We start from the raw sequence: 14219 nt of genomic DNA, 5'->3' as shown, positions 1-14219 counted from the left end.
AGCTAGTTAGTGTCTAAAGGACCAGAGTGCTCGGTCAGCTGCTGGCTGTCAGCACTCTGTCACAACATTCCTTTTCTCTTTTCTGGGGGATGATGGGACTTATGAGGGGTCCAGTCACTAGCCCTGTTTTTTCAGTACTTTCAGGCAGGACAAGTTCTGGAGAACATTGATATTCTTGTGATCCCAGACTAGAAATGTGAACTTCTGTTCCAGGCCAGAGGAGGACAGCCATCTATGCTAAGGAGATATTTAGGCATCTATTGAGTGGCCAACACATCTTGGAATGGAGGGGGCTCATGAGTTGCAGAGGTGGCCCTGAAAGTTTTCCCTGCCCTGGAAAGTACCTGAGCATCTGGACTTCCTATTACTTTAGAAGTATGCTTGTGTCACCAGCCAGCAATGGTTGAAAATTCATGGTAAAATCAGTAAGATGCTGATTTAGCATGGAGATGCAGTACAGCCTCCTCACTAGCATCTTGCATCTGTGCACAAACCTGACTGACTGCCAGCCATGGGGACTCCTAATACAGCCGGCCAGCCATCCTCTTCTCTAATTTGGACTCTCACACGGGTTTTGTTTGAACTCATAACAGCCAAGTTGTTTTGGGACTCAGTTTATAGGCATTCTGGGTGAATATGGGAGTGGCTGATTTATGAGGTGTGCTGTATTATTAGACTGCTGTTAGTTGTGGAGCCCAACCCATACTTCTAACAATCAGAGAGTAACAAGTAAAATATTTAGTAACTCCTTGTTTAACTTTTTTCCTCTTTTGTTGTGTCCATCCTGAATCCCACATGGTGTGGGGAGGAAAAGTGGGGGGAATGCTAGAGGAATGGTGTGGCTTCCACCCTGAACAGAAGCACACCAGCACCCTGATTTGCATTAATAACTTAATAGGGTCATAAGCTGGAAATCTATCCCATCCATATATCAATAAGAAACAACAGAGTGGCAGAAACTTACCGGGCTCTTGTTCTAGCGTTTGTTCCTGGTGCCTGTTCTGTAGTGGGCCCCTGCGCAGGGCTGTCCTCAAACAGCGCCTTCTACTACAGACCCAGGATTTGCTGTAGCTGCTCCAGCTGCATAGCTATTCAGTTATTGGCCTCAACACCAGTGTCACCTCTTGCCCTGCATCTGATGGCTGGTTGTCCTGTGGCATTGTCTGTGCCTAGGGGATCATAAGGGTGCCATTCTTGCTCAGCAGATTGTCAGGCATCACTGTGCACCCACTGCTTGTTACGATTCCCAGTACCCCATCAAATTCTTTGTGAAAGGGACAGGAAGATGGGTATTTCAGAGGTGCTGTTAGAATCTTTGACTTTTCAGTAATTTGGCTTCAGCCACTTGATTTGCTTTCTGCATTTTTCTGCGGTCTGATCAATTCCCAAAACCACCAGCTGCTCAAATATAGCTTTGTAGATCTGATCATTTCTTGTACTCTTAATGAAAATGAATATCTTTCTTGCTTTGTGCCAGAGGTTAACCAGAATCCATCTGTGTTCTGGCCAGCTAGCAATATGCTTGATGCAGGACTTTTTCTTAGAGTTGGCCATAGGTAGTACACACAAGGGTTAACCTTTTCCAAATGAGTGGTGGGTGTGGGTGTGTAAATGAAGGGTTAAATGCTGAGCAGCTACATTTGAACCAGGTGGTTTCTTCTGAAGTGAGTGGGAAGGTTTGTGATGGAAGGGCTGAGGAAAACAGCTCTAGAGAACTGTTGGATAGTGTTGGTGGAATCTCCAAACCTGAATCTGGTGACCTGAATTTGATCTGCATCCACACTGCAAACTGCTGGGCTTTGTCCCATGTCACAGCAGGACTTGGGCTCTGACCCACCTCCCTAGCAGGGTCTGCGGGCCTGAGTTAGACTGGTTTCTGTGTCGATGGAAGGGTTTTTAAATTTTAAATCTGAGTCAGAGCCTGGGTTTAGTGTGCTATGTGGGCATACTCTTAAGTGGCCTTAATTAGGTATAGCTCAGATGAACCATATTAAGGCCATTTCAGTTCTGAATGAGCGGGTCCACACATATTTAGTGTGGTTTGATTAATCTGCTTTAAATTCACACCTTTCGTTAGTTTGGATTAATTTTCCTGAGGCCTCATGTGGACAAGCCCTCAATGAATGTGCTTCTTATAGTGTTTTGGAAATAGTATAATCTGATTTGCATGCCCTTATCCAATGTGGCAGAGCAGGAATGAATAAACTAGTAGTCCAGACACTGAAGATGACTTAATCAAACTGATTTTTTGTCAAGTTCTTGTGCAAACAAATTGGCTGCTTTGCTGTTTTATTTCAAGATCTAGAGCATAGTCTCTTGACAATTGACCAGCCTAATTTTATGACACTGTAGACTTTACTGTGAAAGGGAAGAATCCTCCTCTGATTCACATGGGAATAAGTGAACTAAGAAGGCTTTTCCATCTCTAATTCCTGACTTCAAAAAAAAAAAAAATCCATGGGCTACCATGTTTTGGTTTTGGCACCCAAATAGCTTACTGTGTTATAAACTGCATTCACTTTTTTTCTGTGCCTGAGCTTTTAGCCAGGATGGGCAGGAATGGTGTCCCTAGTCTCTGTTTGCCAGAAGCTGGGATTGCGTGACAGGGCGTGGATCACTTTATGATAACCTGTCTGTTCATTCCCTTTGGGGCACCTGCCATTGGCCACTGTTAGAGGACAGGATACTGGGCTTGATGGACCTTTAGTCTGACCCAGTATGGCCGTTCTTATGTTCTTTTAAAGTAAGCTTTAGCAATGCCAACTTAGTGCATCAGCCAACTGTTCAGATACATTGTGATCACTTGTTTAAGAAAGGGTTCAAGTGAACAAATACTTTCACACCTATTCACAATTTTGCTAGCAGTAGTTAGTGAACAGGACTTGAAAAACAGTCCATAGAGCAAGGTAAAAATTTCCTGTGCTATTGCCCCTTCTGAAATACAAAGGAAACAGCAGTATACTGTTTGTAAATTGTAATTTAACTTTCTATTTTTAAAATGTGATTCACTGCCTCTTGTTTTTTGTTGTTCCTTTTTCTGCCTTTAGTCCACTTTTTTCTTCTTTCCCTTAACAGTTCGTAGTTTATTTTCTTTGCATTGTTTTCAGTGTATGTTCCCTCTTTTTCTTCTCTTTACCTTTACCTTGTTATCTTTTCCCATATTAAGTTTTGTAACTCACCTATAATTTTTTCTCTTTCTATTTATCCAAGCATCTCCTTTAGTACCATATTCTCTCTCTTAACTTATCCCATCAGTCTCTTCCATCTGCTCAACCAGAAATATCACCTCATCACAAAACATATCTTCACTGATGGGACTTGGAAATTTAGTCAGACACATTGTAGCCAGAGGACCAAACATACTGGCCAAAAATAGGGTGGAAGGGGAAGGGAAGGGGCAGGGCAGTGTCCAGGTGAGAGTCATAGAATGGTAGGACTGGAAGGGACCTCACGAATTAGCTTGCCCGCATGTGATCTGCTTGGAAGGAGGAAGGTGCTGTCCTTGCACCCTTCTCAGGTGCTCCATCTTTATCAGCCTCTGGCTAGTTGATGTGTAATAAACTTGATCTGCTTTCCCTACATTTTCTGCAGTCTCCTCATATCTGCTGAAAGAAAGACGGAACACTGTTGGCTTTATTCTCCCCTTTCCCTGAGTTGCTCCAAGGATGATGGTGGGGGATCTGCTTTCCTTATCATGCCTTGTTGTTTGTGGAGGGAGTCCTCACAGCATAATAGTTCTAGTGTCTGCATCTATTGCTGCTTAGAGCTTCACTGGCAGCAATGACTTGACTCTTGTCAGTGTCACTGCTGACCACAGAGTTCTGAATGGCGGCAGTGTAGACGGATAAGACTCTCTCTGAGGAGTGACCGAGGCCCTGGAACTGTCTGCAAGTGAATTTAAAAAAACAGCACTGCATTAGTTTACACTAGGTTCATATTTGGAGGATCATTTTTACAGCCATGGGGTCTAGAGACTTTATTTTTAAATGAAATCTCAAGTTGCAGAACCTGAGGCACTTGCCTGAGAAAGATTCATATTTGTCGAGTGGGTTCAAGTTTGTTTATGAAATTGAGTTTCCTGACAGAAGCTACAGTTTAGGGAGGGAGGGGAGCAATTTGAAAGGGGAAAAAGATTAGATTGTTCTTTTGGAGTTTAGACCATGCCCATAGCAAAATAAACGGTCTGAAAAATGATGGAGGCATCTCTTTTGGGTTTGTCATTTTACAGTGATGACAGCATAGAGAAAGAACCTATAACCATAAAACTCACTTTAAGTTTGATTATTGAGGTTTTGAAAAATTACATTTTTGACAGCTGTAACTAGTTGGAAGTATTATGGAGCAATTGGGAAGTAACTAATAGAGGACACTTTCCACTTGTGTGGGTCAAAGTGGAGATATATATATATTTGAGATATTGGGTATTGAATGTGTGTTTTTTGTTTTTTGTTTTTTTTAATTGATACAGATATAATCTCGAACACCATGAGTACGTGACTTCAGAAATGGACAACTGGATCTATTATAAATTGTGATTGGCCTTAAGCTGACTTGCAACCATAGAAAAACCTCACAGTATCTCTATCTCATTCCTGCTTGACACCTATATAGTCACCTCACGCCACCAGTTCAATCATGTATGGAAGTGCTCGGTCAGTTGGTAAAGTTGAACCAAGCAATCAGAGTCCTGGGCGTTCACCAAGGTTGCCAAGATCACCGCGCTTAGGTCATCGTCGAACCAACAGCACAGGTGGGAGCTCTGGAAGCAATGCTGGGGGTGGGAGTGGGAAAACACTTTCCATGGAAAATATTCAATCCTTAAATGCTGCCTATGCCACATCTGGCCCTATGTATCTAAGTGACCATGAGAACGTGGGTGCCGACACCCCTAAAAGCACCATGACTCTTGGCCGATCCGGGGGGCGGCTGCCTTATGGTGTTAGGATGACTGCTATGGGTAGCAGCCCCAATATTGCCAGTAGTGGGGTTGCCAGTGATACTATTGCATTTGGAGACCACCACCTCCCTCCAGTGAGCATGGCATCCACTGTGCCTCACTCACTGCGCCAGGCCAGGGATAACACTATAATGGATCTGCAGACACAGCTCAAAGAGGTGCTACGAGAAAATGATTTGTTACGCAAGGATGTGGAGGTGAAAGAAAGCAAGCTGAGCTCCTCCATGAACAGCATCAAGACCTTCTGGAGTCCTGAGCTAAAGAAGGAGAGAGCCTTAAGAAAAGATGAAGCTTCAAAAATCACCATTTGGAAGGAGCAGTATAGAGTGGTACAGGAAGAAAACCAGGTAAGTTATGCAAGGTCATTGTTGAACTTTGTGTGTGTGTGTGTGTGTGTAGGACTGAATCAGTGGGTTGTTTCTGTTTTACTCTTGGACTCTACATTGGATTCCACCTCTAAGTTAGTTAGGTAGAATGGGTTGGGGGCTTTCCCTAGGTAATGGAAGAAGTTTTAAAAAAAATAAGTATTTTCAAACCATAATGCTACTTGTTGAACAAAATTCTACGCTAGCAGAATACCAAGCCCTCTGAGCATGGGTCACCTGTTGTGCTGTTGGGTGTCATGTAGTATTTGGGTGTGGATTGATATTAACCAGTTAATTTATTTCCCTTTAAATATCAGGTTATTCTTAATTGATCTTTATTGATATTTCTGTAGTGCTTATTGCTGTAATATCTGAAGCATTTTATGTGTTTGTGTGTTAAAAAAAGTATCAGTTCCTAACAGAGGGTACTGTTCAACTTCTGCTGAATATTGTCTAAGTGAAGCCAAAGTGTATTTGGTATCATTTTAGAAACTGGCTAAAAATTGCAGGTCTGGGGATTTCTGAAATGGTTCTGAACAGTTTGTCCTTGGCTGTGCTTGCTGTTATACTTTATTCAGCACTTGTTCAGCTGCACCTGTTGTCAGCAATGGAGTACAACTTCTAGTATAGACAAGGTTGGAGTGCCTGACAAGATTAGATACATCATTTACCTCAAATAAGTTAGCACTCAACTTTTAGCTTTAAGCTGGCTTCTTATCGGTAGTTTGTGCCTATTTGATGCCTTCTGCCATTGGTGTTTTATGACAAATATGTGATTTTTTTTTTGTTTTGTTTTAGCGTGATAATGCAATCTGTCCATATTTACACAAACTAAATCAAACCATTTGGGCTGCAGCCATTTAACAACAGTTAACCTCTGATTTAGTAGGGCAGACTGGACCTTAAACTTTCTGTGCTGCAGTTTTACTCATTTGTAATGACTTGTCCAGCTATAAAGTGAATCAGCGGTAGAGAATTTTAGGAATCTAGATTTATCTTCTGGCACCCATAAAGATCATCTTTTCATTTAGGGGGTATTGGGGTTTGTTCTACTGGGCCAGAGGTGTTAACAAAAGCAATTCACTGTCCAGCATTAAACAGTTTTAAACATGGTTTGGGGTTTGGTATACAGAGGCCTCAGCCTGGTTAGTACTATGGTACACATATAATTCAAAATACTTTTGAACTTTTATTAAAGACACAGAAAAGGAAAAGCAGTTTGAAATGTAAAGTGTTAAATAAGGATTTCATTTTAACAGTATCCCCTGTTCCCCTTTCCTTTAGCTGGAAAGAGTTTTTAGAAGGAAATTTGCTTGACAGTCTCTAAGGCCTGGTCTACGCTGCAGGGAATAATTGATCTAAGTTACGCAACTTCAGCTACGTGACTAACGTAGCTGAAGTTGACATACTTAAACCTACTCACTGCAGTGTCTTCACTGCTGTGAGTCGACTGCTGCCGCTCCCCCGTCGACTCTGCCTGTGCCTCTCCCGGTGGTGGAGTACAGGAGTGTACAGAAGTCGACAGGAGAGCGCTCGGGGGTCGATTTATCGCGTCTAGCCTGGCTGCTCACCGATCGATTGCTGCCCGCCGATCCGGCGGGTAGTATAGACATACCCTTAGATAGACAAGGTGGGTAAGTAATATCTTTTATTGGGCTAACTTTTGTTGGTGAGGGAGACAAGCTGTTTAGGCAATGGCTTTTAGCTGCCTCTTTCTGGTCATAGGTTTACAGTAGTGTCGTAAAATATACAGTCCTGGCTGACTAAGCTGGACTCTTGTTAGACGGAATGAAAAAGAAGAGAGATAGCAAAGTAAAGAAATAAGGTAGGGAAGGAAAAGGATATATAGGGTGAGGGGAGACAATCTCACATCCCAGATGGTGTTCAGGATTCAGCCAGAGTTTGTGGAAGTGATAATGTCATTTGGTTCCCTTTCTCTGGCCCAGTTGGGTGCGGACACTTCTCAGGATGACGAAGGAATGGTTTCCCAGACCAGGGTGAAGATGGCAGCCATGACTGTGAAGGTCACTTCAGTAGCTGATTTTACTCCCACGGTCCTTTTTTTTTTTTTTTTTTTTTTTTTTTTTTTAAAAAACCCCAAAAAGGTTCCCCTCATTATTTTGTCCACCAATTAGGCCTCATTTCTGACATGCTAATTTTGGTTAATTGGTTTTCAGTTTGACACTGTTCTTGTTTACCAGGCATGATCTTAATACAGTCCCAGAATTATATCTGTATGCCTGTTGATTTGTCCTAATTCAGTCTTCCTGTCTCCCTTTTGCAACTTTTCCCATCAGCAGGTTTATTATAGGTTATTGTGGCACTATGAACTTTCACTCACTTTTTACTGTTGAGCTTACAATTAAGGTTAATTGGTAGGCCTAATTATCACAAGAAGTTATTACGGTTGAGGACTTTATAGTGAGCTCTCTAGTTAAAAAAATTCAGTATAGCTTCCCATCTAAACCCACACCAGCGAGACTAGCGGTATCTCCTTGGAATCTCATGTTAATTCTGAAGTCTTTGTTCCTCCTTTTTGAGAAAATAACCTCCATCCCTTTTGATTGCTGTTCTTTATACCTTCTAGCTATTGCTTTAGCCAGTTGAGTTGGGGAACCATCTGTCTTCTCCTTTAAGAAAAACCTTTTTTTTTTCACATAGTAAATCAGTCCTGTGTGCAGTCCCAGAGTTTACCCCTAATCTGGTTTGTTTTTTCACACCAATCAGGATATTTCCCTATTGAGTTTTCATCCATCTCACATCTTTTAAAGAAAATGTTTGCTCTACTTCAAATGTGATTAGAGTCTCTTGAAGCTCTACTGGCATACTCACTCCTTTAGCCAATCCTTGTTTTAGCTTTGGGTATGGGGGAGAGTGCCACAAAAAATAAAGTGACTGGCACGTGTCTAAGATGCATTCTTTCTATTTCTAGGTCAGCATGATTTAAAGTGAGTTATTTCAAGACTTGATGTTTCTGAACTTCCAGTCATTATGAAAATCTTGAAGGCAACATATAGCCTATGGCTGGCTTGTTCAGTAACTCAGATTCTTTGGAATGGAACAGTCAGATTATGCTATAAAGAACGTGTGTAGAGATTAGAGAACACTAATTTTTCTACATCATTTCTCCCCTCCTTCCCCTCACCGGGACCCTAATTAAACACTTAAGGATATTGCCAGGACTCTTCTTTAGGCGCCCACTGTAATTATTGTCACAATGCTGGGATTGTATAACTTTGGTCCAAAAAAGGAAGGGTGCAATTTAAAAGCCAAGTGAAACATGCAATGAGATGTAGAAACTGGGAATGTTAATTAATAATTATAGTCAGCTAGCAGTATGCCCTAATTAAACTCTGCATTCATTATACTCTCTATAGCCTTCTGGAGTTGGTCATTTCACCCTTTATCAGGAAGATTAGTTTAATAGGATTAATCTGTAATTAAACAGGTTTCTCTCTTTAGGCTCTGGACCAGGGATTTTTCTGTGATCTGTGCAGCTGGGATCTGTCCATTGCATTAATAACATTTGTTTAATTTGTTCCCGTTTACATTATCTTCCAGTAAGCTTGCAGGAGTTGGTTTGTTCGATGCCAACACTTGTATTTCAAGAGACCCTTTTTAATGAAGCTCTCAGATTCTGTGTAGGTAGGTGTAGGGCTTAAATTTTGTACAGAATCTAGTTAAGGACAAATCCAGCTCTGCTTGTGGAGCCAAGACTGGCTGACTTACGCCATCTTTTTACTGTCATCTTGAGGTCTCCTTGCCCTTCCCACTATGAGTATATCTTTTTATTTTCATATGCATACCATATAGTCCCTGGATAGATTTTATTACAATGTTGATATCCTTTATTGACACCTCATCTTTCTTGAACATAAGGGATGGTTAAATTACCTTAGTTTTAGAAGATGTTTAAAAAAATAAAAAAAGCTATAAGTCTATGGCCTTTAGAATTTTGTCAAACAGAATTGATCTTCTAATTTAAGATTTCCTTTTTTCTCCGATGCATCTATGCATCCGATGAAGTGGGCTGTAGCCCATGAAAGCTTATGCTCTAATAAATTTGTTAGTGTCTAAGGTGCCACAAGTACTCTTGTCCTTTTTTCTCTGACATAGTTTTGGTTCATAGCAATGCTGAATCTGTAAGGAATCTGATCATGCTGTAAGGAAGCATGATCATGTTGATCTTTACGAAATGTATATGTGGTTAGGTGGTCTTAGACCATTGCTGAATCTAGACAACATTTATAGAAAAGTTTAATAGTGAGTAGGTTGGATAGCATGCTGCCTCTCCTGGAACATTAGGGATCAATCAAATGGAGACATTAAGCAGATAATATACTTGCAGTGAAAAAATAAGTTTTATTTAAAATGTTGTTTTTCCTTAAGCACCAAATTTGGAAAAGGCATGTAAATATGGATAGGTGGCTTTTTTTTTTTTTTTTTTCTCTTTCTGTGCTACCCACATGCTTCTCTGAAGCTTCAAATCAGCTTCAAACTTTAGCTTTCAGGCTGGATGCACTGTCTGTCAGCGCAACCAAGATATTGAAGTGCACATGTGATCAACAGATGGTTTTTGAAGGGTCAGGCAATGCTTCTTAACTTCAATTAAATATTTGTATTGGTTACCAAAAGAGTAGAATTGCTATATTTTCTTGAACGATCAAATGTTTAAAATCTGAGCTTTTTGTCTCTTCAGCCTCCTGATTGCTGGCAGGCATGGTTTGTTCAAGTTGTGTGTGTGTGTTTTTGCACATAGTGTTGATATGCATGTGATACAGTACATGGTAAATATAATTTACCTTTTGACCACTTAGCCAGCACTCTGCCCACTAATACATCAGTACCTCTCTGTTGGGACCTTCCAAACTTTCACACCATAATAATACAAAAAAATCCCTCAACCTGACAAAACATTTCCTTCCTTCCCTTCCCATCAGATGTGGAATCTTCTCCATGCTGCAGTCTCTCAATGTCCTGAGACCCAGGGATGGTCCCTGTTCAATCCTGGATCAATGACAGATTTAAGGTTTAATATCTTAGAACACTGCAAGGATAGAAATGGGAGCTTTATATTATTTGGAAATTGGAGCTTCCCAGATTTCTGATGGGTTGTGTTTGCTTCTAGTTCTTGAAGGACCCAAGCAATCCATTCTTAAAATAATGGCATATTTATTCATAGAAGAGTTACTAGGACATTTTCAGAGGTTTGAAGTTTAGTAATTTTTTCTTTCCCTTTGAGATCTGTTCATTTGTACTCATGGTAACTGGGGCATTTAACATTACAGGTTAAGGGTTAGAAAAATAGTCCCAGTACAAATTTTTAAACATGAAAATATTTCTAGAATACTGTTATTTAAGCTTGTGGAACATACACTATTTCATCAAAATAAAGCCTTTATCTCCTGACTGAAAGCTTGAAAGAACAGCCAGGCACAAGTCCCATGTTAAGAGGTATTCTGATGTGTGTAAAAGACATTGGCTGCCTGATCCATCCCTTCTTCACTGTTGCTTATCTTCTATGGTATAATTTCTTCCAGAGAGAGATTTTGGTAGCCATGTGCAGGGAAAAGAGGTTCTGTAGGGGAATTTGTCTGCTTTGTTACATATCAGGCATGTTCATTCAGTTGTTCAGTGTCTACCTTTTCCCATATATGGATGTAACATGCCTGCTGCTTTTGTGAGTTAGTGGGATTGAAAAGCCATTTTTCATCTGGAAGAAAGCTACGATTTCTATAGTGAACTCTAGGTAGGCAGAAGACAAAAATGAGAGCTAAATCTTTACTTCCGTAAAGAGAAATAGCCTGCCAGTTTGCTATTTACTTTAAGGTGTCTTCTGGATGTTTTTTCTTTCATAGGAGAATATAGTTTCATTCACGTATTGTATGAACCCTGAGCCCACTGCAGGAGAGTAACAGCTGCAGAAACTCTGTTTGTGCTGTTGTGTGCCTATCAGTAGGTGGGCAATAACTGAAGTTCATAGATTTTAAGGTTAAAAAAAGACCACTGTTGATCTTGTACGACCACCTGTGTAAAGAAAGCTATACGACTTTGAATCATTAGTTCTTGCTTCAAGTCAAATAGCTCTAGTTTAACTAGACCATATTTTTTAGAAAAACATCCAATCTTGACTTAAAGATTTCCAGTGATTGAGAATCTAACACAAGCCTTGGTATGTTCCAGCGATTAATTACCTTACAGTATAAAATGTGCATCCTATAAGTTCTTACAAAAGAAGAACTTATTACAAACTGCCAAGCTCCCTTTCCACATTTTTATTCCTTAGTCATCAGTCCCTTTCTTTCTTGAATCTAGGGTAATGATGCATCCCAAATCTGGTAGTCCAGCTATTCAGCCTCTCTAATGATCTGTAATGTCTATACTTGGCCACAAATCTTTTCTTTCAATGCAGCCACCAGCTTGCAATTCATACAGAAGAAGTCTCTTCTGACTTCTGGCAAGAAAACACATGACACATTCATTGCAGGTCACAATCATTGCTGGCTTTTATGGTATTGAATATAGAATTTACCTTGGAAGAATGCTGCAGATCTTGGTTAGTTCTCATGCTGTTGCTTGGACAATCAAGAGGCCTCTGTACATATTATGCACCTCTATTATGTTCTGTCCTGAGCCAGGGGTCTGATGTTGTCCAACCATCATGTTTTAGATCATCCGGGGGGGTCTTTTACATCTTGCTTTCATTGGGTCAGAGTCAAAGATGATTCTCACAGGCTTGTTGGTAGACATTTGGACCAGATGACCATACCACCTGTAGTTACTCTTCCATGAATTCTTATGGTAGGTTGTATGTCAGAGTTGCTAAAGCATTTAAAATTAGGTAGCAACTTTTCTCTTTGCTGGAAGCCAAAATGAGAGTACTCAGTTTTCTCCAAGGTTAAAAAAGCCTTGAATGTTGAGGGAGGAATTTTTGGAGCTAATAGCAGAAACTTGTTTTTGGCATGGGATGACTCTTCTCTGTTTGAGGGAGCTAGAGTATTCTGATTACAAGAGTTGAAAACAACTTCTCAAAAATACCTTTTCAATGCAACTGGGCAGTAGTGGGCTATGTAAGATTTATGCTCCCACTTTGAGCCTGCTGTTATTAAGGGCATCTCTGATCTCTATCCTGGGGTGGAATAATAAGGTATCAGGTTCTGCAGTTTCAAAAACATCCTGCACTGAAATTTTTGTTTCCACAGTGACTTGTACATGTTCAGAATTACAGAATGTTTCTCCTGAAGGAATGTTTGGCTGCTGGAAAGAGTCTTTTTACTTTGATATATTGTCATTCAGTTGTTAGAGGCCCTGGATGTCTATGTGAGAGCTTAACCATGAGAATGTTTCTGAAGGGGCTTTCACCTTATTGAGGCAAACACTTCGAGAATGTAAAGAGCAGTCTAAAAAGTCTTTACATTTTCATCAGCTTCTCTATTCTTGGCTATGAGTTTTCATATCTTACTTCAATCTTTTTTTTATAGATTAATTCGTGAATTATTGCAATATTTTTCTGCAATGTTCTTTGGATGTTTCTCTTAAGACTAGTCTTTAGTTGCACCCCTACCATTTGAAATAACCTCCATTTCTCATCATCTTGAAGTATGAGTATCCCTCAGTGCCTTTTAAAACCTAGTCTTTCGTTGATAGCCTCTAAAGGTTTTTTGTTACTAGTCCCTATTGCTGTGTTTAGCTGAGCTGTTAGTGGCATCCTTGTTCTGATGAACAGACTAACTGGCTGCACCAAATGGCTTTTTGGTTAATTTATTATTATAGTTCGCTAATATTTAGTCTGATTGCCATTGGTACATACTGTTGGATTGATATTATAGTTCTTCCTCCTCCCTCTAGTTAGCTTTCTGTTCATTGATATCTACCTTGGCTTTTTCCATCCTGATGTCCCCATGTCTTTTCTGTGGCATCTGTCTTTAAAATAATTAGTCACTTTGTGACAGTGTAAGGGGCTACCCTTGGAATTCCCTTCCACATAATTCTTCCTTTAGACCCAGGAACATGGCAGATGTTTGAGAACCGATCATTTTAAACTCTTTTCCAGCATTTGGAGCCTGAAATTATAAGTGTAAAATTCTTTTCCTTTTGCGGACAAATCAGTTTAATTTGGTTAAGTTTCTGAAGGGAACTTGCAGTTATTGGGGCCCTACCATGTTCCAGCAGTATCCAGTGATACAAAACAGTGAAATCAAAGAAATCATTTTCCAAAACAAAGTGTTCTTTGTACTCTATCCCAGTTGGTCCTACACCAATTGGCTGGTGCCCTGAGTTACTTTGAGCTACGAATGTATGGTATGCTTGCTTGGTCTGTCAAGTCCCAATCAGTTTTTACGTGACATACTGACTTCTTTGCATCTTGACTTGGGCATGAAGATCCCCTGGCAGCAGCCTCTGTCCCTAAGCTACACTGACAGAAGTGCGAAGGTGGCTCTCTATTTCAACAGAGAAGAATGTTCATTCAGCTTCTGCTGCCACTACTCTGGACCACTTCTTCAGTCATCCAGCCCCTCATATTTTGACCTGACTCTACATCCATGTAAAGGGAGGCATGGTGGGGGAAACTATAGCTTTGGTCCCTTTCTTTGCTTTGCACCTCTTCCAAGGTCAAACCGGTGTATGTTGAAGAGAATGGAACAATGGTCTGCCAAGTTTCCTATCTTAAGAAAACTAGAGCAAAACAGGATTCAAGAAAAAGTGCTAATCACTTTTCCAAGATTCATTGTGCTCTGCCTCCCCATAAGAGAAGATGTCAGGAATGCCATTGGCTGTGGTTCTTAAACTCTAATTGAGGAAAGTAGTCCAATAAATTGTTGGCTCCCACAGGATGTTGCTGTTAGCCCTTATGAATGCCCTAGGGACGGTGGTATCTTGCATAGGTATTTTGCAGT

At 40.5% G+C, this 14219-nt stretch overlaps 1 protein-coding gene across 6 annotated transcripts in view; it reads left to right on the top strand.

The window, feature by feature from the left end:
- ERC1 (ELKS/RAB6-interacting/CAST family member 1) overlaps nt 1-14219 on the top strand; it is a 546576-nt gene that overhangs the window by 18674 nt on the left and 513683 nt on the right. For all 6 annotated transcript variants that reach the window (XM_084634612.1, XM_084634613.1, XM_084634610.1 and 3 more), the window contains exon 2: nt 4469-5304. In XM_084634612.1, the coding sequence (XP_084490738.1) occupies nt 4636-5304 (669 nt within the window). In that variant the 5' untranslated portion in view covers nt 4469-4635. The remainder of the gene's footprint in view (nt 1-4468; nt 5305-14219) is intronic.

This window comes from Lepidochelys olivacea (genome assembly GCF_965140295.1).
Source record: "Lepidochelys olivacea isolate rLepOli2 genome assembly, chromosome: 1".
Classification (NCBI taxonomy): Eukaryota; Metazoa; Chordata; order Testudines; family Cheloniidae; genus Lepidochelys; species Lepidochelys olivacea.
This window is presented reverse-complemented; position numbering and strand designations above follow the sequence as displayed.